We start from the raw sequence: 26,711 nt of genomic DNA on the forward strand, positions 1-26,711 counted from the left end.
TGTTAAAAAAAAAATGGACTGGATAGATGCTGGTAGAATGTTCCAGGTAATCTGATGCATGGATATATGCATCAGATATGCAGATAATCTGATGCATGGCTATATGCTATCAAATAAGCTACACAGAAGTGCATGAAATGGTTTATAAATCCCCACCCTTTAATCCAAAACAAATCAACAAAAGCTCTTACTATCCCTAAGAAGATGACTGAAAATAGCCAACGCCAAATATTGGCAAACCAGCTTAAAACCACTGAAGAACTGTGTACATTAGCTGAATACAACCAAAGTTCAAAAGGGAAGAAGATTCAACATGAACAAGAGGCAGTTGCAGATAAGCATAAATAAAATTAGTAACTAGGCAATAAAAAATGGGTTTAAATTCTCTAAAACAATGACTGTATGTGTGCATTTCTGCCTCTTGCAAGATCTCTGCACCTGAACCTAGAATTTCTTATAGAGAACACATTAATACATAATTTTTCCCACATAGGCAAGCATAACAATTATTTTTTTCAAATTCTATTGCACTGTATTGTTATTATTGTTATTATTATTATCTACATATTTCTAGAAAAGTGTACAAAGGTTTCTAAAAAACATTTTCCTGCTTAAAAAAAAGGAATTAGATTAAATAGGAATAAGATTATTGTCAGATTATAGTATGCCATAATACTGGTCTATTATTATAGTCCTGATTTTGGTGCATGATGTTTGATGTGCTTGATTTTCTTCAGGAGCCTGTAAAGAGGATCCTGGCCCTCACAGAGACATCTCTCGTGGAAAGAGACCTTGCCTCCTACAATATCGTCACCATCAAGCCCTTTGGAGAGGTGAGTTATGCTGTTTATAATGGAGCAACTCTTTTCCAGAATTAATGTTTCAAAGTAATCAGGTTTGATGCACTTTAATGCATATATTTTATTTAGCAAGCTTTATGCACTTAAATTTGAAAAAATAACTTTTTAAAATGATACTTGAGTACGTTTTTCAAATATAGCATCTTTTGTAGCACACTCCTTACAATTACATTAGGGTTTCAGCAGTTTGAACCATCTACTTTTTGTGCTGTTTACATCATTTTATTTGTGCTCTTCTGTTATTGTGAAAGTGAAAATGTCTGAGGGTTTGTGAAATTTGCTGTCTCCTGCCTGTTTCCATCCAAATGCCATTTACACCAAAAGAACTCTGACCTTAAAGACAAAGCTGATTCCAAGATGGCGCTGGTGAGGTCGGCTGCGGTCACCACTGCTCCGACCCCTTTTTCCTTGTTATTGTGTTTTAAGTTAACTTACAGAACATTAAAACCGGCAATTTCTTCACAATGGAGTGCATTAGGTACGATAGAGATACTCTTATTTGTATTGGTATACAATGTACTCAAAATTCAGTGTTTTTAACTCCGGATCCAAGCTGGCCGAGTGAGATCCTGAGATCACTTGCCCCACCAGCAGTGAAAGGACACTGGACCACTGTTACACAACAATCAAAGATGGCTACAAGGCACAATCTTGCCCCCCGTTTAGGAAATCTGACCATGCCGCCATCTTCCTCATGCCAAAATATAAACAAAGCCTCAAGCAGGAGGTTCCGGTTCAGAGGGAGGTCGCACGCTGGACGGACCAATCGGTGGCCGCTCTACAGGACGCTCTGTTCCGGTGCAGCTCTGATGACATCAACGTGTTTATGGAAACGGTTGTGGGATTTATAGGGAAACTAGCAGATGATACTGTGCAGAAAACCACCATCAGAACGTTTCCCAATCAGAAGTCGTGGGTGGATAAGACCATCCGCGACTCTCTGAGATCTCGCACCGCTGCCTACAACACGGGACTTGCGTCAGGTGACATGAACTCGTACAAGACTGCGTCATAAAACGTGCGGAGAGAGGTGAAGGAGGCGAAGCAGTGCTTCAGGAAGAAATTAGAGACGCAGCTCCAACAGAGTGACTCTAGGAGCCTGTGGCAGGAACTGAGGACAATAACTGACTATAAAGCACCAACATCCGGTATGATGAATGCGGAAGTGTCTCTGGCAGATGCACCGAACACCTTCTACCTGCTACCGATGCTAATGCCACAGCTAATGCTAATGGCTGCAGACAGGAAGAGAATGCTGAGAACCTGTGTTCACAGACATATTCAACCTCTCCTTAACCCGGTCGGCAATCCCCACGTGCTATAAAGAGTCCATCATTGTTCCTGTCCCGAAGAAACCCCATCCTGTTTCCCTCAATGACTACCGCCCTGTAGCCCTGACCTCAGTAGTGATGAAGTGCTTGGAGCAGCTGGTCAAAGACTTCATCATCACTTCACTACCAGACACACTGGATCCATTACAGTTCGCCTACCGCCCGGACCACTTGACCGATGATGCCATTTACCACCTTCTTCACACATCGCTCACTCACCTGGACACTAGAAAGGGGAATTATTTTAGAATGTTGTTTGTCGACTACAGGTCAGCATTTAACACTATAATTCCCTCCACACTCACCACCAAGCTGAAGCACCTGGGACTCAGCCCATCTCTGTGTCAGTGGATTTCCAATTTCCTAACTGGCAGACCACAGGCAGTAAGGATGGGCAGACATGTCTCAGCCTCACTCACCCTCAGCACTGGAGTCCCCCCAGGGTTGTGTTCTGAGCCCCCTGCTGTACTCTTTGTACACGTATGACTGCATGGCCACTACCAACTCCACCAACATCATCAAGTTTGCTGACGGCACTGTTGTGGTCGGATTGATTTCCGACAACAATGAGACTGCCTACATGGAGGAGATTAAGACTCTGGAGAACTGGTGCCAGAGGAACAACCTCCTCCTTAACATCAGCAAGACTAAGGAGCTGATGGTATAAATCAGCAAAAAGCAGGAGAGAAACTACCAGACCCCCGTGATCAGTGAGAGCCCAGTGGAGAGAGTGGACAGCTTCAGATACCCCGGTATTCACATCATGCAGGACCTCTCATGGTCCTGTCACATCGACACTGTGGTGAAGAAGGCCTGGCAGTGTCTCTTCCACCTCAGATGCTTGAGAGACTTTAGATTGCCCGCTAAGGTACTTTTACTCCTGCACCATAGAGAGCATCCTGACGGGAAACATCACAAGCTGGTTCAGGAGCAGCACCATGCAGGACAGACGAGCTCTTCAGAGAGTGGTGCGATCAGCTGAGCGCATCATCCGTACCAAGCTCCCTGACCTGCACTCAATCTACAACAAGCGGTGCTGGACCAAGGCCAGGAAGATCGTGAAGGACCTCCCCAACAATGGACTTTTCTCTCTGTTGAGTTCAGGAAAGCACTTCCGCTCCCTGACGGCCAATACAGAGAGACTGAGGAGAAGATTCTTCCTGCAGGCTATGTAGTCTCTCAACCAGAACTCCACATAGGACTCAACTTGCTATGTTTCCTTCACACGTGTTGGAACACAGCACAACCAACCACACCGTACATTTGCACTTTACAGGACTGTGGTACACAATACACAACACATAGAACATAAACATATATGTTGCACATTCTGCTCTGATTTATACACAAAGAGGACTTGTGCACATCTGCACTTTAAAGACAGACAATACCACTGCTTCTCATCATCTTATCACCTCATTTCACTACATGACCACCCCATACTGCTGCTGTCTGCACATTGTACATTTATTGCACATTATACACTTTGTATAGTTTTATTATATACCGGTGTTACATTTTACATTTTTTTCTATACATATTCTAGTTTATATACATATTCTATATTTTATATACATATATTCTGTATACATATTATACCCTACCTTCCTTTATTTTTATTTTATTTTATTTTATTTTATTTTATTTTATTTTATTTTATTTTATTTTATTTTATTTTATTTTATTTTTACCTACTGTGGAAATTGTAGTTTTATATTTTATATTTTGTATCTTATATTTTACATTTTATCCTTGTCTTTTTTTCTGTCCTTTTCAAGGGTCAAAATAGTCATGTAAACATTTCACTGCATATCATACTGTGTACGATTATGTATGTGACAAAAAAAAATTGAATTTGAAATCAAAATTGCTTGTCTAATAGGACTCATTGTAAAGGGTTAAATTTTGATAGATTACTGTCAGAATTTAGTAACTTGACAGCAGAAGGAATTAAGGAATGACCATATTTTTTTTTCTGTGTAGGCATGCAGTAGCACCGGCCTATGGGTATAATTTAGAATTCCCTAGAAACTACATGGTGGGGTTGAGATTATTCATTCTGTTCTCTGGAACTCTCCACTCGCTACTTCCAGAGAGACCATGGGTCTTATGTCAGTCTTGGGGCAAACCGTAACACTGGTATTTAGGCAGGTTTAAAATGCTCTTACAGAGTCCAAAAGACTTTAGCTCAGCAAGAGCATTCTTTGATGTCCCTTCTTGACAGTGCAGCCAGTGTTCTCATTAAATCTCAGTTCTAAATACTTGTATGTTTGTAGGATTTGGAAAATCTTCACCATGAATGATGCTGACTTTTGGTTTGACACTGCACTCCCTGAAGTCCATAATTAGTTCTTTACATTTAGTGTTGTTAAGATCAAAGTAGTTGTCATTACACCATTCGACAAATGCAGGCATGGCACAACCATGTTTAGACTGGCTCTGGAGAAAAGAGAACAAGACAGTATTTTCATAGAATTTAACAAGACAGCTGCCTCTCTGGTAGCATTTGCAGCTATCTGTATACAGAAAAAAGCAAGAGGGACAAGACGCAGCCCTGGGGAGAACCGATGTTTGTCTTAATGACGGTGGACATGTGTCCATTTACAAGAAGCTGCTGGATTCTGTTTAAAGTAACACTAAAATCTAATCCAGTAACCTGAAATTAGAAGCTAATCGCTCAATTAAACTATGCAGCTGCATCTTGTTAAAAGCAAATAAAAGTCTTGTGTGTGAGTTGGGTTGTTCAAGATGTTTATACACTTTGTCTAGGATAAAAAAGATCTGCATTCTCTACACTGTTTCCAGCTTGATGTGCAAACTGCAATGGGTCTAGTTTGACATAAACTAGGGAGACAATTTTATTATAATTTTTCAAAGCATTTAATTACCAGAGAGGTAAGTGCCACTGGTCAAAATTAATTTAGTTCTCTGGGATTCTTTGATTTAGGGATGGGAATTATAGCGGAGGTTTTCCATAGAGTTAGGTATCTGTCCACTTCCTACACATTTGATAAAGAATGGAGAAGACCTAACAGAGCTGGTCCTCACAATAATGCAAAGTGCGTCTACAAATGGCCAGCAGCTTTTTTCCTGTTTTGACCCTCCTAAATAGAGTTGCGACCAATTTCTGTGACATCACAGCCATTTTGAGGAGAGAGAGACTCTGTTAATGTGGAAACATTATCCAAGTCTGCTCCTGATGGGCTGTCTGTTCTCACATGTATTGTGGTTAATGTATGCCATTAATTTAATTATTTGCCTAGCTGATCTTAGGTCTCCACTGCTGTACTGTTTTTCAGTTTTCTTTCCGGATTTTGGCCTTCATTTTTAATTTCCTCTTCAGTTTTTCTTCAGAGGATCACCAGAATTGAAAGTCCTTTTTTTCTTTTTAATTCTTCTTTTTCAGTTCTTTAGTTAGCTAAGGTTTATTATTTGGATAAAGCAGAACCATTGTGGTTGGGATGACCACACAAAATGTTAAATAGGGGGACACTGTCTCAGTTAGTTCAATAATGTCACAACAACGATCATAAAAACAAAATCTTTACAGTCAAAACAGGACTGGAGTGAAGATCTCTTGTCCTCCGAACAAATTTGTACGGTCATCTCCTCTGAATCTAGGCTCCTAAAGACAGGGTTGTACTCAGGCATGAGATAATCTCTGTTTATGGCCCTTACAGACCTTTCCCTTGAGGCTTTCTACAATAACAGTGTTTGTCATATACTGTTTGTGCTCAAAATCTTTTTTACATTTACAGCAGATGCTCTTATTCAGACCGGCGTACATGTATCTCATTTAGGCAGCTGAGCATTTGAGCATTTGCCTTGCTCAAAAGCCCAGCAGTGGCAGCTTGTTGGTCCTGGGATTTAAACTTGCAACCTTCCGATCAGTAGTCCAATATCTTAACCACTGAGATACCACTTTTTGTGTTTAAAGTGGAATGGTTAAAATTTCATTAGGATGAATTTAGGTGCCTTCAGACAAGTTGAATAATCTGTATGCAATGTCAGCCTATCAGCTAAACAGCAGATGACACATCACTTGACTTGCAGATGTATGTACAGTAAGAGGTAAATAAAAGGAGCAGAGAGACACTGACAGCAGTTTGATACATGGAGTACATATTTTCCCTCTAATCACAACAGTATTACAGTACCTTTTGTTGATGTACAAACACACTCCTCCTCCTCAACTTTTTTCCAGTGATGTCCAGTGACCGGTCTAGCCAATTTGGGCTTCCATACCCACTTATATTCAGGTCCTCATACCGATTAGACTCCCTGAGCCATGTATCACAGAAGGTTAGAAATGAAGTTTCTTTAATTTCAGGTTTCCCTTTTATCCATGCTTCCAGCTCATCTGTCTTGTTTAAGAGACTGCACGTTTGACAGCAGGAAGGTAGGGAGGGGAGGTAGCCTACAGGAGTATACCATATTCACATAAAAGTAAAGAAAATCTCAAACAGATTGCATCACTTGGACACTGACAAGTTCACTTGCACATGAGACACTAAAAATAGTTAGAACACAGCAGATTTAAGATTTAAAGCATGGGTCAGACTGCTGGGTTACATATAGTGAAGTGCCCCGTATCTTAGAGTACAGAGTAGTGGAGGAACTTTCAGGGAGGGTAAAATGTCTGTCCTTCGATGTGTATGTGATGTGGGTACAGCTATTAAAGAGCAATTAATGCAATAATGCAATTGTAAACTGTACAGAAAAGTTTATATTTATTCTAGTTTTAATTCATTTCTAGTTTAATTTATTTCTAGTATTTCATCATGAACTAATGAACTTGCTAGTTCTAATTTGGTTGCAGTCTGCAAGGATTTTTGTTGATCTGATAATATTGGTCTTCTACAGGTTTTTGCACTCATTTGTGATGCAGAGAACCCTCAAATATTCACAATTGAGTTCATCAGAGGACAGATACGAAAATACTGCTCCACAGATAGGTAACACACACACATTCTCTGTTTCTCCCTCTCTCGCACACTCACTCACTCACTCATGCTTTCGTTTCAGTGAATTTTTTTTCCTTAAATTTCCATAAATGCTAATGCTAAATTAAGGCAAATTTCATCATCTCACTGGTTTGCATGTTTTGACCCATATTTTGTATTAGTTTTTTAATGTCTTTACTGTGAAAATGCAAAGTTTATGGTACACTTCATATGTAATATCAATTACAGAAACAGATATTGAGTAGGACTTGGTGGATATTTTAACTGAAACTCAAAATTATTGCATATCTTAAAGCACGCTGTTGTGCGTCAAGCTGTCTTCATGTGTACACAGATATCTAAACACTTTAAAGTGAAAAAGATATGTCCACTCTTTATCTCTTTATTTCAGTTTTACAGTCTTTTTTTTTAAAAAAAATGAAGCTTTTCTGGGTTTCTGCAACAAATTGAAGCAGATTCAAGGGGCCACATGTGTGTTTCACCCTAAAAGCACAGCAGCCATTCTCAATACAGCAATCATTGGACATGTGAACAGTGAAATCAACTCGGTGGTATTTCTATAGTGCTTTTAATAATGCCCATTGTCTGAAAGCAGCTTTAGAGAAATATAAAAATATAATAAAATAAAATACAATATAATAAAAAATTATATTAAATTTATATTTATCCTAATGAGCACGTCTGAGGCAACAGTGGCAAGGGAATACTCCATGAGATTATATGAGGAAGAAACCTTGAGAGGAACCAGAGTCAAGTGGGAATGCATGCCCATTTGGGTGACACTGGAGAGTGTGATTAGATAAATAATGTGATCTCCTAGTCAAGTAGAGATCCTGAGCAGCTTATAGGTCAGCATAATTTTTGAGTTCATTATCGATATAATTTTAATTCCTTCCCACTGAAGTCTTCAAATGTTCAATGATGGAGAGCCAAGCACAAAACTGACCACAACAACAGTAGTTCAAAGCTGATGCCATAGTCTCCAAGTGATACTATCCACAGCAGTCCCTTTGGTCTCCAAGCTGTCCACATGGCCATCTCCAGCACACTGGGGACTCAAAACACTGAGTGCTGGGTCAAGTTAAGTCAAGAAGCTTTTATTGTCATTTCAACCACATATAGCTGGCGTAGTACATAGTGAAATGAAACAACATTTCTCCAGGACCCTGGTGCTACATAAGCAACATATAATTACAACAGACAACAACACAGAGCTAGGACAGGAGTTTGTCCTAGCTACATAAAGTGTAACGTATACAACCAGGTGCAAACAGTGCAAAGACACGACAGTGCAGGAACAGGAAGAACAAAAACAATACAAGACAATGCAGAAAAAACATGAAATAACAAAATGAAATATGATGTGCAAACTTGAGAACTGTGAAAACCATGGTATCCAGTAACATATGTTTGTATCATATAGCAGAATGACAGTATAGATTGTGCAAAAAAATGCAGTAGCAGCAAGTAGTAGAATGAGCACAGTAGTGCAAATGAGAAGTTAACATTATACTCTGAGTCTCTTTTCACAGGTGAGTGTCTGTGTGTGTGTAAGTGAGAGATAGAGAGTTGGTATAGTTCAGTTCTGGTTGTTGAGGAGCCTGATGGCTTGAAGAAAGAAACTGTTACACAGACTGGTTGTGAGGGCCCGAATGCTTTGGTACCTCTTTCCAGATGGCAAAAGGGTGAAGAGTGTGTGAGGTCATCCACAATGCTGCATTGCGGATGCAGTGTGCGGTGTAAATGTTTATGATAGAGGGGAGAGAGACTCCAATGATCTTTTCAGCTGTCCTCACTATCTGCTGCAGGGTCTTGTAATCCGAGACAGGGCAATTCCCAAACCAGGCAGTGATGCAGCTGCTCAGGATGCCTTTGATGGTCCCTCCATAGAACACGGTCAGGATGGGGGCGGGAGATGAGCATTCCTCAGCCTTCGCAAGAAGTAAAGACACTGCTGGGCTTTCTTGCTGAGAAAGCTGCAGGGGATCTAGTGAGGGTGGTAGCTGGGTCTTGATGTGCCTCATGATGAGCCTCTCAAAGCATTTCATCACGGTTGGTGTGAGTGCGACGGGACAATAGTCATTGACACAGGAAACTGTAGACTTCTTCGGCACGGGGACGATGGTTGTTGTCTTGAGGCATGTAGGAACAACAGCGCTGCTCAGGAAAATGTTGATGTCAGTGAAGACATCCGCTAGCTGTTCTGCCAGGAATGTTGTCTGGTCCAGCAGACTTTCGTGTGTTAACTTTAAGTTCTCTTCATGTTAGCTGTGGAAAGACAGAGCACCTGGTCATTAAGAGGTGGGCTGGTCTTCCGCGCTGCTACGTTGTTCTGTGCCTCGAACCAAGCGTAGAAGTCATTCAGAGCATCATGGAGGGAGGCATCACTATCACAGGCAAGTGATGTGGTCTTGTAGTTTCTGATCGCATGTATGCTCTGCCACATGTGCTAGGAGTCTCCGCTGTCCTGAAAGTGTCCGTCGATTCTCTGAGCGTGTGTGTGCTTCGCCTCTCTGATAGCAAGGGCCAAACTGTCCCGAGCCATTTTTGAGGCCATCTTGTCCCCTGATCTGAAGGTGGAGTCTCTCGACAGCAGAGCACGCACTTTTGCAGTCATCCACGGTTTCTGGTTGTAGCGTGTGGTGATGGTCTTGGAGATGGTCACGTCATCTATGCTCTTGCTGATGTAGCTGTGTAGCTGGGCACTGATGCTGTGTACTCTTCCAAGTTGATAGTCGCCTTTGGTTGCAGCCTTCATGAACATGTTCCAGTCAGTGCACTCAAAGCAGCCCTGAACAGCAGAGGTGGCTCCTGCTGGCCAAGTTGTAACCTTTTTCAGAACCAGTTTAGTGCGTCTGACGAGTGGTCTGTATGCTGGAATTAGCAAAACAGAGATGTGGTTTGAGTAGCTGAGGTGGGGGTGGAGCTCCGCATGGTACATGCTGGGAATGTTTGTGTAAACAAGATCCAGCGTGTTCGCCCCTCTCATTGCAAAGTCCACATGCTTGTGATATTTAGGGAGCACTGTTTTGAGATTTGCATGATTGAAATCTCCGGTGATAAACAGTCCCACAGGGTTAGCATTCTGCAGCTTGCTAATAGCCCTATAGAGTTCAAATAGAACCTCCTTAGCATTAGCACTGGGGGGAATGTACACTCCAAAAATGAAAGTGGTGGTGAATTCACATGGTAAATAAAACTGCCTGCATCTAACAGTCACAAACTCCACTAGCGATGAACAGTAACTAGAAACAAGCACAGTTCTTGCACCATTCCATGTTGATGTAAACACCACTGCGAGTCTTACTGCACAGAGCTGCATTTCTGTTGGCACGAAATGCGGTGAGTCCGGCTAGCTGATTGGTGGCGTCTGGAACCCTGTCCCTGAGCCACGTCTCTGTGAAAACAAAGACGCAGCAGTCTCTGAACTCTCGCCGTGTGGTTCGCCGCTGCGTGCTACTGCTGCGCTGCCGTCTTCTTTTATTTAGGGGTGTAGCATACAGTATGTAGCTTGACAGAGAGAAATATTAGGTATGTAATAGTACATTATGTGCAAAGTGCAGGCAGGGACTCCAGCAAGACTAGCTATGCCAGCATAACTAAAAGGAAGAGCCAGATGGTGACACAGACATGATTGCTTCCTGGTACATAAAGCTTCCAACCACTCCACAGTCAGCAAACCTGACTTGGCATGGCGGATCATAAAAAAACAAAAGTTTGCTCAGGTACTGTGGCATGAGAGAATTCAGTGTTTTATAAGTCAATAGTAGTATTTTATAATCAAAGCGAAATTTGATTATAAAATACTGGGCACCAATGCAGTGTGGATAAGCTTAGGAGTGATGTGTTCGTATCTTCTGATTCTAGTTAGCACTCTATCTGCTGCATTCTGGATTAATTGGAGCTTGCATAAGCACCTACTTGGACATCCAGACAGTAAGGCATTACAGTAATCCAAAACGTAAGTAACAGAAGCATTAACTAGCATTTCTGCCTTGTGGAGTGACATATTTCTTATCTTATCAATATTTCCAATATAAAAAAGACTACCCTAGTGATAACTACTTGAGCTATGAATGAATCAGTAGTGACACCTTTTAATGCTGACCATGATGAAACAGAGCCCAGCCAGATTTGACAATGGGGTGAAACAGGCTATTCACACTTGCGAAAGCCCCTCTGCAAATAATTACTGATGTTGACATGTAATGTGAATGTGTCATTTTAAGATCTCAGTTTTCGCAAATACTATACTGCACACAAACATTTAGAATAGTCAGCTGAAGGGAATGCTTGCTTAACTGCTGGGATATTGAATGCTATCTTGTGGAGACTCAGCAGGTTGATCACTTTGTTGACAGAGAGGAGGGACTAAAGTCCATCATCAACATAAAAGTCTCTTTAACAGTGTCTTTTGTCTGACCTGCTTCTCCATGCTGAACAGTGTGCTTGAGGCCATTTATAGCAACAGGTGGAGAAGACAAATGTGTGACCCTTCATTCTGTATTTGTTAATGACAGTTGAAAAGGACTTTAACTCTGTAGTTATGTTATCTCTGAGGCAAAGTTTATTATGGCATGGAATAACATAAGATGGGTGGCAAACCAGTGTTGTATAAAGTACCCAAAAGCCATACTTGAGTAAAAGTACAGGTATTTTGTTAGAAAATGACTCAAGTAAAAGTTAAAGTCAACCATTATAATTCTACTTGAGTAAAAGTCTTAAAGTATCTGAAATAAACTGTACTTGAGTATCAAAAGTATTTTTTTATGAATGTACTCAAGTATGGAAAGTAAAAGTAGAAGTACATTAATACTAAAAAGCAAGACTGTAATAATTTGGAGAATTATGAATTTTATTCTTTCTTTCTTAAACTTCTCAATAAGTGCAACACCATAAAATAAGACATGCATGAAAGAAAGAAGAGGCCTTTAGAACTCTCTTGTAATGAAGTGTACAGTATCAGTGTTTCCATACATGTGCGCTTGTAACTAAGGCCATATCCACACGAACACGGGGATTTTTAAGAAGGGAGATTTTTCTCTGTGTTTTGACCTTTCGTCCAAATCCTAATGCAGTTTGAGGTCGTTGAAAATGGAGCTTTTGGAAAACTCCTTCCAAAGTGAAGATTTTCCAAAACTCCGTTTTCAGTGGTGTTGTGTGGACAGGTGAAACGGAGATTTTGATGAAATGACATCATTGTCTGTGTGCCAGTCTCTGTGATTTGATGTCAGCTTTGTTTATGAAGATATTTTGTGCAATAGCAGCAGGGGCGATTCTAGAATTTTGATTTAAGGGGGGGTCAGCCCCAGATGAGGGTATAATAGTAAATAAATAAATAAAATAAAATAAATATTTGACTAACAGGGTAGGATGGTAAACTTATTGCAGCATTCAACTGTATTGCATAGATGAGTACATTTGAGTATTAAAGAAGCCAAATACGAGTCTTCCTGATCACGCACACAGCGGATTGAAGAACGCAGTGAAAGACGGGGAGGAGCTGAAGTCTGCCACCATTTCATATGAAATTTAAAGGGGACTGAGGCGATCACCAATTTGTGTACAGTTTATGGAGAATCGCAGAATTTTAGGGGGGCTGAAGAGAAAAAAAATGGCTTAGCGACGCCCATGAATAGCAGACTTACATAAACTAGTGACTGTGTTAACGTTGTTTATTGGACTTTTTACATGCGTGTACATACACACGCAGTTACTCCCACATTACGTTCATGAACAGAGGGGTCGGAATGTAATATGAAGCTCACTGCTGCTGCATAAAACTCCGACAACACACACAGCGATGGCGGTTTTGGACGAGACCCGGTCTGACTTCTACATTCCTGGGGACCGGTAATAAAGTTTCGTCTAGGCTCCTGACAGCACTTAACAGGGCGTTTTTAACACGTAGTCATGTGGACAGAATAAGAAAAAACGAAGTAGAAAATCTCCGTTTTTAAAGTCGCCAGCTACGTGTGGACATGGCCTAAACTCATCATTAACCACAAACTTCCTTTACCGCAAATTTGGATGCAGGTTTTTTTGTAGTAAGTAACGAAAATGCTGAACAGAAAATGTATCGGAGTAAAAGTATAGAATTTGTTTAAAAAAAGTAGTAAAGTAAAAGTTGACAGAAATATAAAAACTCAAGTAAAGTACAAAAACTGTCAAAAAATACTTAAGTACTGGAATGAAGTAATTTTACTTCGTTACTTTACACCACTGTAGCAAACACTTGTGTGTGGTAAACACTTAGAATTAAAGACGTATGGGGATCATCTAGCCACACCTCGCCAACTATGACCCAGCCAAAATCCAGCCTCTGAGCATAGGAAGCATTTAATGGTCTATTGTGCTCTTCTTTTACCTTGTGGACTTGCAGGACATCACATTTGATGAGGAGGAGAATTGGGGCATTTTGGTTTAGAGGAGTTATGAGCTATTCAATAGTGTTCTACAGCCTCAGTAGTAGGTATTTCTGACCTGGATCTGGTTTTCTCTCATCCTATCCCAGTTACAGACATGACTGCTTCCACACTTTGCATCTCTGTTCATCACCTGGTGTCACTTTCCCTATCCTACCTGAAACCAACTTCCAACATTTCTCTCTTACTCATTGAAACCTCCAATCTATCTCCCCTTACTCTGTAGCATCCTGCCCTCATCCATCTCTTCCTGACCCTGAGTCCTTTTCCTCTTTACCCTTGTACTTAGCCATAGACACTTTTCTCTTCTTTCTTTCCTCAACCATTGACCACCTCTGCCCTTTGTCTACTAAACCAAGAAAGATTTGCTCCCTGACTGTAGATGTGTTGCACAGCAATTGGAGCAAACTATGATTAGCAGAGAGTAAGTATAAGAAATCTGAAGAAACTTGAGACAGATTTTGTCTCTTTCCATGTGCTCCTCTCCAAATTCTCCTTGGATGTGACTTCTGCTAAGACTACCTTTTTGAAGGATAAGCTTGAAGTTTCTGAACAAGATGCTAGTAAGCTCCATAACATCTCTTCTATACAACTACACAACTCCCTGTCCTCCCTGACTACAAAGGTGGTCTGTGCCCTCACTGCTTCAAGTTTGGCACATTCTCTGGCTGCTACCATGTTTAGTGTCAATGACCTTGAACTTCCTAGAGTTCATACCACTGATCTGTTTCATAATTGACTGAGCGAAATATTTGACATTGTTGTTTGTTGCTTCTCAGCTTTCAAGGCTAACAGATTGAAGCAGATTCACAAGGCTGCCCGTCTGTTTCAGTCTGCTCTACTGAGAATGGCTGCTGTTTTTCCATCACTAAAGTGTATATCACTTATAGTGTATATAACTGTGTCCCAAATGTTATTTAACTAGAATTACAAGGGTGTCATCTAGAGGAGGACAAAGATAATGCTAGATATAACATGGATCTCTCTCTCTCTCTCTCTCTCACATGCTCACTCCCTCTCTCCTTCTGTTTCTCTTTCTTTTTCTGTCTGCCTCTCAAACATACACACTCACTCTCTCATTCACTTTTTCCTCTGTGTCTGTCTGCTTCTTGCTTTGACTCTCTAGGGATTCTCTGATGGCCAGTCTGTTGGATGGGGTGCGGGCTTCCGGTAACAGAGATGTGTGTGTAAAAATGGCCCCCACTCAAAGAGGGCAGCGCTGGGGACTTCTCAGCATGCCTGTTGATGAGGAGGTGGAGAGCCTCCATCTCAAATTCCTTGCTGCACCACCCAGTATGTAGAATGTTCTTTAATCAGCAATACTGATCACTGATTAGAGATTTTTTTGTATTATTTTTTTTTTTAAATAAATAATTTTTTTTTAATACAAACATTAATCTCAAGTTTTTGCACTATTTCCACTCTGGACACTGCTCCTCTATTGTTCTGTTTGTTGTATTTCTAGAGCACTTTGTCCCACTATATACATTTGTATAGGTCCTGCTATTATAGGCAAAAACAGTTATGAATTAAATATTTAACTAAAACAGATTTGGACACAAATGCCAAAATGTGGTCATGTTCAAAACCTTATACAGACCTTATTCATGACGATATATAGTAAGTCAGCATAACACTTGCAAGCCTGTGTACTTAAATATTGCTATATTACTAAATTGAGGTTATCCGTTCTTAAATGACAGTACATATTCACCTCTGATTCTTCTAATGATTAATAAACAATCATTGTTTTTTAAGTAGGAAAATAACATCTCAATAATTAATTAATAATTAATAATTATTAATAATAATAATAAGTCTTTTTTTATGTAGATGGAAATTTTGCTGATGCAGTGTACAGATTCAACGCCAACATCTCCTACAGTGGTGTTCTGCATGCAGTTACTCAGGATGTAAGTTACACTCTATCAGGTATTTAGATCTGACTCCATCATAGATCAATTAACCAATATACTCAATATTTCATTAAGGTTCCTCAAAGTTATTAATATTCAATATCAATTCCCTACGAGGAGTATTTCAAATTCCATTGGGTATGTTTTGCAAACAACTCAAAATAACTGACTTCCTGTGGATTAGAATTAATGACATGCAATGAGAAAGTTGTTCAGCTCAATAAGATCTAAGTGTGTACCAGGTTTTACATGTATACGTGCAAGTGTGTATCAGCTATGCAGCAAGATTTTTTAGGGGACGCTGTGACTGGTGTGTGCCACGCCCAGGGCCGAGGCACAGTGATGTCTTAATGGCTGCAGATTCCAACCTGTCTGCTGATTTTCATGAGTTTTTGAGCATGTTAAGACCCCCAAAAGTGCCCAGATGATTGGGGGAAAAAAAAAAAATCCTTAGCAGAACAAGAGGGCCCTCCGCACTCTTGTTTGGGTCCTAATAATCCTTGGAAGAGCAAGAGGGCCCTCCACACTGCTAGGGCTTGGGCCCTAATAAACCTTAGAACAGGCGTATTCAACTAAATTTTCAAGAGGTCCAGTTAGAGAAAATTTCTTGAAGCAAAGGTCCAGAAGATCATAATGTCTAACTAGTTTGTGTGATATATATTTAAGTAGCCTAGTAGTTGTGTCAACATCTGCATGTAATCAATACCTGACTGACGAATTCAGTACAATTCAAAAACTTTGACAATATTTATTGTCATGTAACACAGAACTGAACATATATGTATGACTGTCGATATAGAAGTGCTGGAATGATATTTAGTTTTGATTATGTTCATTGTGGAGAAAGCTGCCTCGCAGTTATATGTGGAGCCAAACATGGTCAAGATGTATAGGGCTACTTTCTTCAAACCTGGGAAAGCTGTCTCAGGGACTATTTGGAGCCAGAAAGTGGAAGGGTCAGTTCTTACAAACTGCTCTTTCAGGGCCATATCTGCTTGGAGCTCAACCAATTGCATCTGGAGAGGCCCAGAATTTACCCATTTAAAATCAGTTTGTCAATAAAGTCAACAAAAGAAGACACATCTCTCTGTCCCTGAACCTGTTGCTACACTGCTGGGAAGTGTGCACAGTCTCCCTGCAGGTCTTCCTTGAACACCTCAAGTTTCCTCTGAAAGGAGCAGACAGCTGTCATCAGTTCCCAAATTGAATTGTCCTTGCCCTGTAGCCTCAAATTCAGTTAATTCAGATGTGAAGTGATAACCAAAAAGGCCACACTATCCATCTGTTTCTCATTTTCTAAAAAGAGAGAAAACTGTGTTGCCTTCTGACTTATTAGCCCTGCCAAAAAAGATGTTACTTCCCTCCTGATGGACCAAAAGCATGCTAACACCCTGCCTTTGCTGAGCCATCTCACATTGTTGTGCAGCAAAAGATCATCAGCATTGGCATCAACTTCTTTGAGGAATTCCCTAAGCATGCGATGCTGGTAGAAAGAGGATGCCCTGAGAAAATTGATCATTTTCATCATTATATTCATCACCTCAGCATGCTCATCTGACAGGGAGGCACAGAGGACAGATTTATGAATAATGCAATGGTAAGCTATGAGCTCAGGATTGTCCTCTTTCAGTCTTGCCACAGCTCCTTGCCATAGCAGGGGCTCCATCTGTGGTTATTGAAACTACTTGTTTTGGCTGTATTTCTCTCTTTATTAATGACCAGGTAGATGTCTTCTTCTCTTGTACTGGTCTGAAGGGGAGTGACACCTAACAGGTCTTCACAGAATGCTTTCTGGTCTGTGTTGAAAAACCGCGGTCTGCCTGTTAGTGACCTATGCCTTAGAAGAACAAGAGGGCCCTTCACACTGCTAATGCTTCGGCCCTAACAAGTTACTGTTCACATTCAAATATGACATTACTTAATATATTCCATTTAGATTTTCTGTTTTTATACTTACTCATGATGATTAGAATCATAAAAAATTATGCTGTGTTGTCATAATTAAAAGCATTTTAGAACACAGAAGTGTATCGATGAAAAGTGATGGGAAAATGGGGCTGTTTATAGAAACGGTAGTAATGCATGGTGCATTATCTTTCAAAAGTGTCCAAGGATGGAACAGTCGTAAACCGGCCACAGGGTCATGGACAGCCAAGGCTCAATGATGCACGTGCTGATAGAAAGGTGTCATAATACACAGTGCTTCGCAGTTTGTTGCGTATGGGGATGCATAGCCGCACACCAGTCAGCATGCCCATGCTGACCCCTGTGCACCACCGATCGTGGCAACAATGGGCATTTGAGCATCAGAACTGGACCTCGGAGCAATGGAAGAAGGTGGCCTGGTCTGATGAATCACTTTTTTTTTTTAATCACGTGGATGATCAGGTGCGTGTACGTTGATTTCCTGGGGAACACATGGCACCAGGATGCACTATAGGAAGAAGGCAAGCTGGTGGAGGCAGTGTCATGCTTTGGGCAATGTTCTGCTAGGAAATCTTGGGTCCTGCCATCCATGTGGATGTAACTTTGACATGTAACACCTACCTAAGCATTGTTGCAGATCATGTACACCCATGAAACGGTATTCTCTGATGGCTGTGGCCTCTTTCAGCAGGATAATGTGTTGTGCCATAAAGCAAAAATGGTTCAGGAATGGTTTGATGAGCACAGCAATGAGTTTGAGGTGTTGTCTTGGCCTCACAATTTCCCAAATCTCAATCCAGTCAAGCATCTGTGTGATGTGCTGGACAAACAAGTCAGATCCATAGAGACCACACCTCGCAACTTGGATGACTTAAAGGATCTGCTGCTAACATCTTGGTGCCAGATACCACAGCACACCTTCAGAGATCTAGTGGAGTCCATGCCTTGAATGGTGAGTGCTGTTTTGGCAGCAGATGGGGGGCCAACTCAATATTAGGCAGATGGTCATAATGTTATGGCTGATTGGTGTAAGTCAAAATCTTAGTTTTACTTGAAATGATGTGGTTTTTGAAAGAGAGAAAAATATGGTTTAATGTTAATAGGAATAATGTTTCAGAGTTTGGATCAAGTTTTTGAAGCATGCTTTTGCAATGAGTGTCAGTGCAATTTCATAATGTATCCTGGTGCCGTTCAATCTATTCTCTTGTGGTTCTGCTGTAGGTTAATAGCAATGTAACACGTTCTGGCTAATCTATCAATGGATGTAAATCAGTCAACTCATGGAGGACCAGTTGACCAATGATACTAAAAGCAGCTGTTTCATATAAAAATTGACAAAAAGTCAAAAATATGTGCTATAACTTTAAAAACACTAGGAGCTGATGTGAGTAACATTTGATTATCTTGTTCCAGTGGCACCTGTCAAAATGTGGGATATATTAGTCAGCATTTAATCAGTTCTTGAATTTGATGTACTTAAAGCAGGTAAATAGGCAAGAGTGACTATGAAAAGGACCAGTTATGGATAGACACTGACCCAGAGCATGTCCAAAAGGTTTTGTGGGGTGGTTGTGTGGGTTTTGTTCCTTCTATGTAATAGTTGTTACCTACCAGAAGTGGTCTAAGGAGGGACTATTCATGAACCCAGTGACAGATTTATGGGTTCCCAAGTCTTACTGAGTCACATAGGGAGTGAAGGCTAGTCTGTCTGGTTTGATCCCACAAAAGAGCTAATGTAGCACAAATTACTGAATAAGTTAATGCTGGCTATGATAAAAAGGTGTTGCACAGTGTCTTGCAGTTTTCTGCATATGGGGCTGCATAGCTGCCAGACCAGTCAGAGTGCCCATGTAGATTGGTCTGATTGTTTTGCAAAGCTTTCAGAGCTCTTGTGAATCCCAGGCCTTAATGAGTCAGAACTGTTTTGGTGGTGTAAGGGAGGTCTACCCAATATTAGGCAGGTGAATTTAATGTTGTGACTGATCAGTGTGTATAAAATATTGCATATTGTATATTGCATGTAAACAAAAATATCACTTTTTTTTCGCTTATTAAACAAAAGAAATCAACAAAAATTAGTATTTCACTTTTGGAAAAAGTTAGGACACCCTATGCCCTCATTGGCTGAAATAACATCAATGAGATGTTTCTTGTAGCCATCCACCAGTTTCTGACATTGATTAGCAAAAAGGTTTCCCCCACTTCTCAATGCAGAATTCTTTCAGCTGTGTGATGTTTAGGGGGTTTCTTACATGCACAGTCCATCTCAATAGGATTTAGATCTGGGCTTCTCCATTTTTTACTTTTCAGCCAGTCCTTGGTGGATTTACTGGTATGTTTTGGGTCATTGTCATGTTGCAAGCTTCAGTTCAGCTTTAGCTTCAATTTTTTTGACAGATGGTCTTGCATGTTCCTCAAGCACCTTCTGATACAATGTAGAATTCATAATGGATTCTATGATGGTGAGCTGACCAGGTCCTGCTGCAGCAAAGCATCCCCAAACCATAACACTTCCACCTCCATGTTTCAAAGCTGGTATGAGGTTCATTTGCTGAAATGCTGTATTTGGTTTACACCAAACCTGCACAGTTATGGTGTCTAAATAATCACATTTTAGACTAATTTGTCTGAAGTACGTTATTCCAGATGTCTTGGCCTTTGTCTCTGTATTCTTCGGGAAACTTCAGTCTTGCCCTCATGTCAAACAGCAAAGGTTTCCTTCTTGCACATCTTCCATAATAATTCAAGTTGTGTAGTCTCTTTCTGATTGTAGATTAATGCACTTTGGCATAAACTGTAGCAAAAGCTTGCTGTAGGTCTAGTGGTGATATTTTAGGGTTTTTGACGACGTCTTTAAGCATCTTGCAGTCTGCTCTTGGGGTGAATTTGCTTGGACGGCCTGACCTGGCCATGTTGACAGTTGTTAAATGATTTTCTGGAATGGCTGATTAGAAATTCTTTTGAGACCTTTTTATATCCCTTTACCAGACTCATAAGCATCAACAATCTTCTTTCTGAAGGCTTCAGAGAGCTCTTTAGATCGCACCATGGGAATACCTTTCACTTCAAAAATTAAAGCAAATCGAGCTAAATGTTTTAGGTTTAAATAAGAAAAGCCTCATTCAAAATGCTCTGTTATAATGTTCTAATACATATATATATATATACACACACAAGGTGAAATCAGAAATATTCAACCCCCTCAACTCAAAAGACTTAGTGATGATGAACGATAATGACAATAAATGACAAAAAACCTTAAACAACAAAAAATATTTATTGATACATATTTGAGTTATTTTAACAACAGAAGTTGACTTAACTTTGAAGTTCAAATGAAAAATCTAACTCTTAACACATGCATGTGTAGTATTTAATACATGTACATTTATATAATATTTATATAATATTTCTGATTGCAACTGTATGTATATACACTGATCAGGCATAAAATTATGACCACCTGCCTAATATTGTGTTGGTCCCCCGTTTGCTGCCAAAACAGCCTTGACCCATCGAGGCATGGACTCCACTAGATCCCTGAAGGTGTGGTATCTGGCACTAGGACGTTAGCAGCAGATCCTTTAAGTCCTGTAAGTTGTGAGTTTGAGACTCCATGGATCACACTTGTTTTCCAGCACATCGCACAGATGCTCGATTGGATTGAGATCTGGGGAATTTGGAGGCCAAGTCAAAACATCAAACTTGTTGTGCTCATCAAACCATTCCTGATCCATTTTTGTTTTGTGGCACAGCGCATTATCCTGCTGAAAGAGGCCACAGCTATCAGGGAATACCGTTTCCATGAAAGGGTGTACATGGTCTGCAACAATGCTTAGGTAGATAGTACGTGTCAAAGTAACATCCACATGGATGGCAGGACCCAAGGATGCATGAAGCATGATACTGCCTCCACTGGCTTGTCTTCTTCCCAAAGTGCATTCTGGTGCCACGTGTTTCCCAGGTAAGTGATGCACCCAAACCCAGCTATCCACGTGATGTAAAGCATGATTCATCAGACCAAGCCACCTTCTTCCATTGCGCCGTGGTCCAGTTCTGATGCTCACATGTCCATCGGTGGTGCACAGGGGTCAGCATGGGCACCCTGACTGGTCTGTGGCTATGCAGCCCCATATGCAACAAACTACGATGCACTGTGTATTCTGACACCTTTCTATCAGAACCAGCATTAACCTCTTCAGCAATTTGAGAAACAGTAGCTTGTCTGTTGGATTGGACCAGACAGGCCAGCCTTTGCTCCCCATGTGTGTCAATGAGCCTTGGCCGCCCATGATACTGTTGGTAGTTCCTTCCTTGGACCACTTTTGATAGATACTGACCACTGCAGACTGGGAACACCCTACAAGAGCTGCAGTTTTGGAGATGCTCTGATCCAGTTGTCTAGCCATCACAATATATATATATATATATATATATATATATATATATATATATATACACACTATATTGCCAAAAGTATTCGCTCACCCATCCAAATAATCAGAATCAGGTGTTCCAATCACTTCCATGGCCACAGGTGTATAAAATCAAGCACCTAGGCATGCAGACTGTTTTTACAAACATTTGTGAAAGAATGGGTCGCTCTCAGGAGCTCAGTGAATTCCAGCGTGGAACTGTGATAGGATGCCACCTGTGCAACAAATCCAGTCGTGAAATTTCCTCGCTCCTAAATATTCCACAGTCAACTGTCAGCTGTATTATAAGAACGTGGAAGTGTTTGGGAACGACAGCAACTCAGCCACGAAGTGATAGGCCACGTAAACTGACGGAGCGGGGTCAGCGGATGCTGAGGCGTATAGTGCGAAGAGGTCGCCAACTTTCTGCAGAGTCAATCGCTACAGACCTCCAAACTTCATGTGGCCTTCAGATTAGCTCAAGAACAGTGCGCAGAGAGCTTCATGGAATGGGTTTCCATGGCCGAGCAGCTGCATCCAAGCCATACATCACCAAGTGCAATGCAAAGCGTCGGATGCAGTGGTATAAAGCACGCCGCCACTGGACTCTAGAGCAGTGGAGACGCGTTCTCTGGAGTGACGAATCGCGCTTCTCCATCTGGCAATCTGATGGATGAGTCTGGGTTTGGCGGTTGCCAGGAGAACGGTACTTGTCTGACTGCATTGTGCCAAGTGTAAAGTTTGGTGGAGGGGGGATTATGGTGTGGGGTTGTTTTTCAGGAGCTGGGCTTGGCCCCTTAGTTCCAGTGAAAGGAACTCTGAATGCTTCAGCATACCAAGACATTTTGGACAATTCCATGCTCCCAACTTTGTGGGAACAGTTTGGAGCTGGCCCCTTCCTCTTCTAACATGACTGTGCAGCAGTGCACAAAGCAAGGTCCATAAAGACATGGATGACAGAGTCTGGTGTGGAGGAACTTGACTGGCCTGCACAGAGTCCTGACCTCAACCCGATAGAACACCTTTGGGATGAATTAGAGCGGAGACTGAGAGCCAGACCTTCTCATCCAACATCAGTGTGTGACCTCACAAATGCGCTTCTGGAAGAATGGTCAAAAATTCCCATAAACACACTCCTAAACCTTGTGGACAGCCTTCCCAGAAGAGTTGAAGCTGTTATAGCTGCGAAGGGTGGACCGACGTCATATTGAACCCTATGGATTAGGAATGGGATGTCACTTAAGTTCATATGTGAGTCAAGGCAGGTGAGCGAATACTTTTGGCAATATAGTGTGTATATATATATATATATATATATATATATATATATACACACACACACAGGGGTTGGACAATGAAACTGAAACACTGGCCAATTTAGTGTTGGAGGTTTCATGGCTAAATTTGACCAGCCTGGTGGCCAGTCTTCATTGATTGCACATTCCACCAGTAAGAGCAGAGTGTGAAGGTTTAATTAGCAGAGTAATAGCACAGTTTTGCTTAAAATATTGCAATGCACACAATATTATCGGTGACATATCAGAGTTCATAAGCGGACAAATTGTTGGTGCACGTCTCGCTGGCGCATCTGTGACTAAGACAGCAAGTCTTTGCGATGTATCAGGAGCCACGGTATCCAGGGTAATGTTAGCATACCACCAAGAAGGACGAACCACATCCAACAGGAGTAACTGTGGACGCAAGATGAAGCTGTCTGAAAGGGATGTCCGGGTGCTAACCCGGATTGTATCCAAAAAACATAAAACCACAGCTGCCCAACTCACTGCAGAATTAAATGTGCACCTCAACTCTCCTGTTTCCACCATAACTGTCCGTCGGGAGCTCTACAGGGTCAATGTACATGGCCGGGCTGCTATAGCCAAACCTTTGGTCACTCGTGCCAATGCCAAACGTCGGTTTCAATGGTGCCAGCAGCGAAAATCTTGGGCTGTGGACAATGTGAAACATGTATTGTTCTCTGATGAGTCCACCTTCACTGTCTTTCCCACATCCGGGAGAGTTACGGTGTGGAGAAGCCCCAAAGAAGCGTACCACCCAGACTGTTGCATGCCCAGAGTGAAGCATGGGGGTGGATCAGTGATGGTTTGGGCTGCAATATCATGGCATTCCCTAGGCCTAATACTTGTGCTAGATGGGCGCGTCACTGCCAAGGACTACCGAACCATTCTGGAGGACCATGTGCACCCAATGGTTCAAACATTGTATCCTGAAGGTGGTGCTGTGTATCAGGATGATAATGCACCAATACACTCAGCAAGACTGGTGACAGAGTGGTTTGATGAACATGAAAGTGAAGTTGAACATCTCCCATGGCCTGCACAGTCACCAGATCTAAATATTATTGAGCCACTTTGGGGTGTTTTGGAGGAGCGAGTCAGGAAACGTTTTCCTCCACCAGCATCATGTAGTGACCTGGCCACTATTCTGCAAGAAGAATGGCTCAAAATCCCTCTGACCACTGTGCAGGACTTGTATCTGTCATTCCCAAGACGAATTGATGCTGTATTGGCCGCAAAAGGAGGCCCTACACTATACTAATGAATTATTGTGGTCTAAAACCAGGCGTTCCAGTTTCATTGTCCAACCCCTGTATGTATGTGTGTGTGTGTGTGTGTGTATATATATATATATATATATATATATATATATATATATATATATATATACACACACACACACACACATACATGCTTTTCCTTTTTGGTTTTATTTGAGTTATTAAATCTCTGTAAATACTGCATGACCTTGGGTTATTTTGATGTGTTGTCATTTCCTTTAAATATACACTCTAAATATCAATAGTTATATTTTGAATTTAGGAGAAATATTGTCAGCAGTTCACAAAAAATGAAACAAAACAGTGCATCTCACCAATACATGCACCTGTAAGAAAAAAAACATAAGAAACTGATTATTTTGCAGTGGTCTCTTTTTTTTCCCCCACAGCTGTGTATATATATATATATATATATATATATATATATATATATATATATATATATATATATATATATACATACACATACATACATACATACATACATACATACATTATATGTATATGTATATATCTATATCTATCTAGTTTTATACTGGGCCTGATTGCTGATTGGACTCCACTAGGACCCACTTTCTGAAATTTTAGTGATGTTCCTAACCACATGGGGAAAAAGAAAGTACACCTTCCTTCAATTTTATGATATTGTTCAGGGCCTGAATAACAAATGTGTGATCCTCACAACTTGTGTAACAATAGAAATTGCAACAGATTTCAATATGTATTCAAGGCATCATCCAGAAACCAGGAGGAAACCATAAGTATGCCTGGCCAACTTCCATAAATTTAAGATTGTAATTAGCAGCCAAGTGTTGTTAATGAAAGACACAAGAATAGTTAATTATCAAGAACTGTGACTACCTCTACAAAAGCAAATCTTTTGATAGTTGGGGTTCTGGAGCACTTAGGTGTGTTCTATGTCATGTCACCAGCCTCTAAACACACAAAATGTTTATCTTCATGAGATCATAGTCAGAAAATATTTGAAGTATGATTTTTTTGGAAGGTTGACTAAGAAAATGCCCCCCTGAGCATGTCTTGGGAATGCAAAATTGCATTCCAACAAAGATCTGGAACAATATCCTTATTTAATCATCATGCAAATCATTTTGTATGGCTAAAAACAAACACAGTGGATCACCACAAACTCCTTGTCAAGATTGTTGGTAGAGGGGTGATAGTTTGGGCTTGTTTTGCATACACAGGACCTGGGAAGCTTAGTCATTAAGACAAAAATGAATCCACATCATACCACAAAATTCTTGAGAAAAATGTCCAACACAGGGATGGTGTGGGTTTCTATTTCAAACTTAGCAGGGCCAAACCTGATTTCACCTGCTTCATCTTTTTATCTTGGCTTGGATGAGACTCATGTATGGCTTCAACATGCAGATGAAGCAGATGGACAGCTAATTGGCTAAAGAAGAAAAAATTGTTTGAATGCCCAAGTCAAAGTCCAGATCTCAACCCCATTGTGACTAGAGTTTAATAGAGCTGTGATTTAACAAATTCCCTTAAAAAGTCTATAGACCTTGGTTTTGTTCTGATCTTATCTAAGATTTTATTTCAAATCCAGCATAATGGATGGCTTGTGCCATCTAAAATGTTAGAAGCTTGCTGTAAAATACATTTAATCAGATGTAACATCTTAATTGTGTAAATCTAAGTGTTTGTTTCTCTTATTTGCAGGGCCTTTTCTCAGAAAACAAAGAGAAACTGATCAACAATGCCATCTTGGCACTCCTGTCTCAGGACACTGAGCTAAGTGGGTCCAATGCTGAGCTAGAAGCCCAATTCCAGGCCATCAGACGACTTGTGGCCTCTAAAGCTGGCTTTCAGGCCTTTACCCAGCTCCCTAAGTACTTCAGACCACTACTATTGCAATAATAATAATAATAATAATAATAATAATAATAATAATAGTAATAATAACCAATAATAATAATTACAGTATTTAAGATGCTTAATATAACACATTAGAAAAAAATTAATAAACATACATAAGAAATCCCCAACCTGTCTTTGTTCTTTTAGGACCCCTGCTTTTAATTTTACTCATTAAACTATAAATTTAAACACATCTACATAACATTTCAGAGTCTTCCATCTGTAACAGAGCTGTTGTAGCACATGAAGAACTGAGTAAATGGGCTTACTGCCTAATATAGTCATTATGTCATCTCTGGCTGTACGCTCTCAGCATTGTTTATTAACAGATTCATAGACATTTCCTTTATAGTTTATGTTCACTGTTTCTTATAGTTTATGGACCTGGTGTACTCTTAACTATGCACTC

General features: G+C 40.6%; 1 protein-coding gene across 5 annotated transcripts in view; it reads left to right on the plus strand.

Moving 5' to 3' along the window:
- Positions 1–26,711, plus strand: part of LOC131343903 (dnaJ homolog subfamily C member 13-like) — a 126,755-nt gene that overhangs the window by 40,358 nt on the left and 59,686 nt on the right. For all 5 annotated transcript variants that reach the window (XM_058375767.1, XM_058375762.1, XM_058375766.1 and 2 more), the window contains 5 exons: positions 738–833; positions 7,055–7,146; positions 14,707–14,873; positions 15,414–15,493; positions 26,105–26,274. In XM_058375767.1, the coding sequence (XP_058231750.1) occupies positions 738–833; positions 7,055–7,146; positions 14,707–14,873; positions 15,414–15,493; positions 26,105–26,274 (605 nt within the window). The remainder of the gene's footprint in view (positions 1–737; positions 834–7,054; positions 7,147–14,706; positions 14,874–15,413; positions 15,494–26,104; positions 26,275–26,711) is intronic.

This window comes from Hemibagrus wyckioides, linkage group LG23 (genome assembly GCF_019097595.1).
Source record: "Hemibagrus wyckioides isolate EC202008001 linkage group LG23, SWU_Hwy_1.0, whole genome shotgun sequence".
Taxonomy (NCBI): domain Eukaryota; kingdom Metazoa; phylum Chordata; class Actinopteri; order Siluriformes; family Bagridae; genus Hemibagrus; species Hemibagrus wyckioides.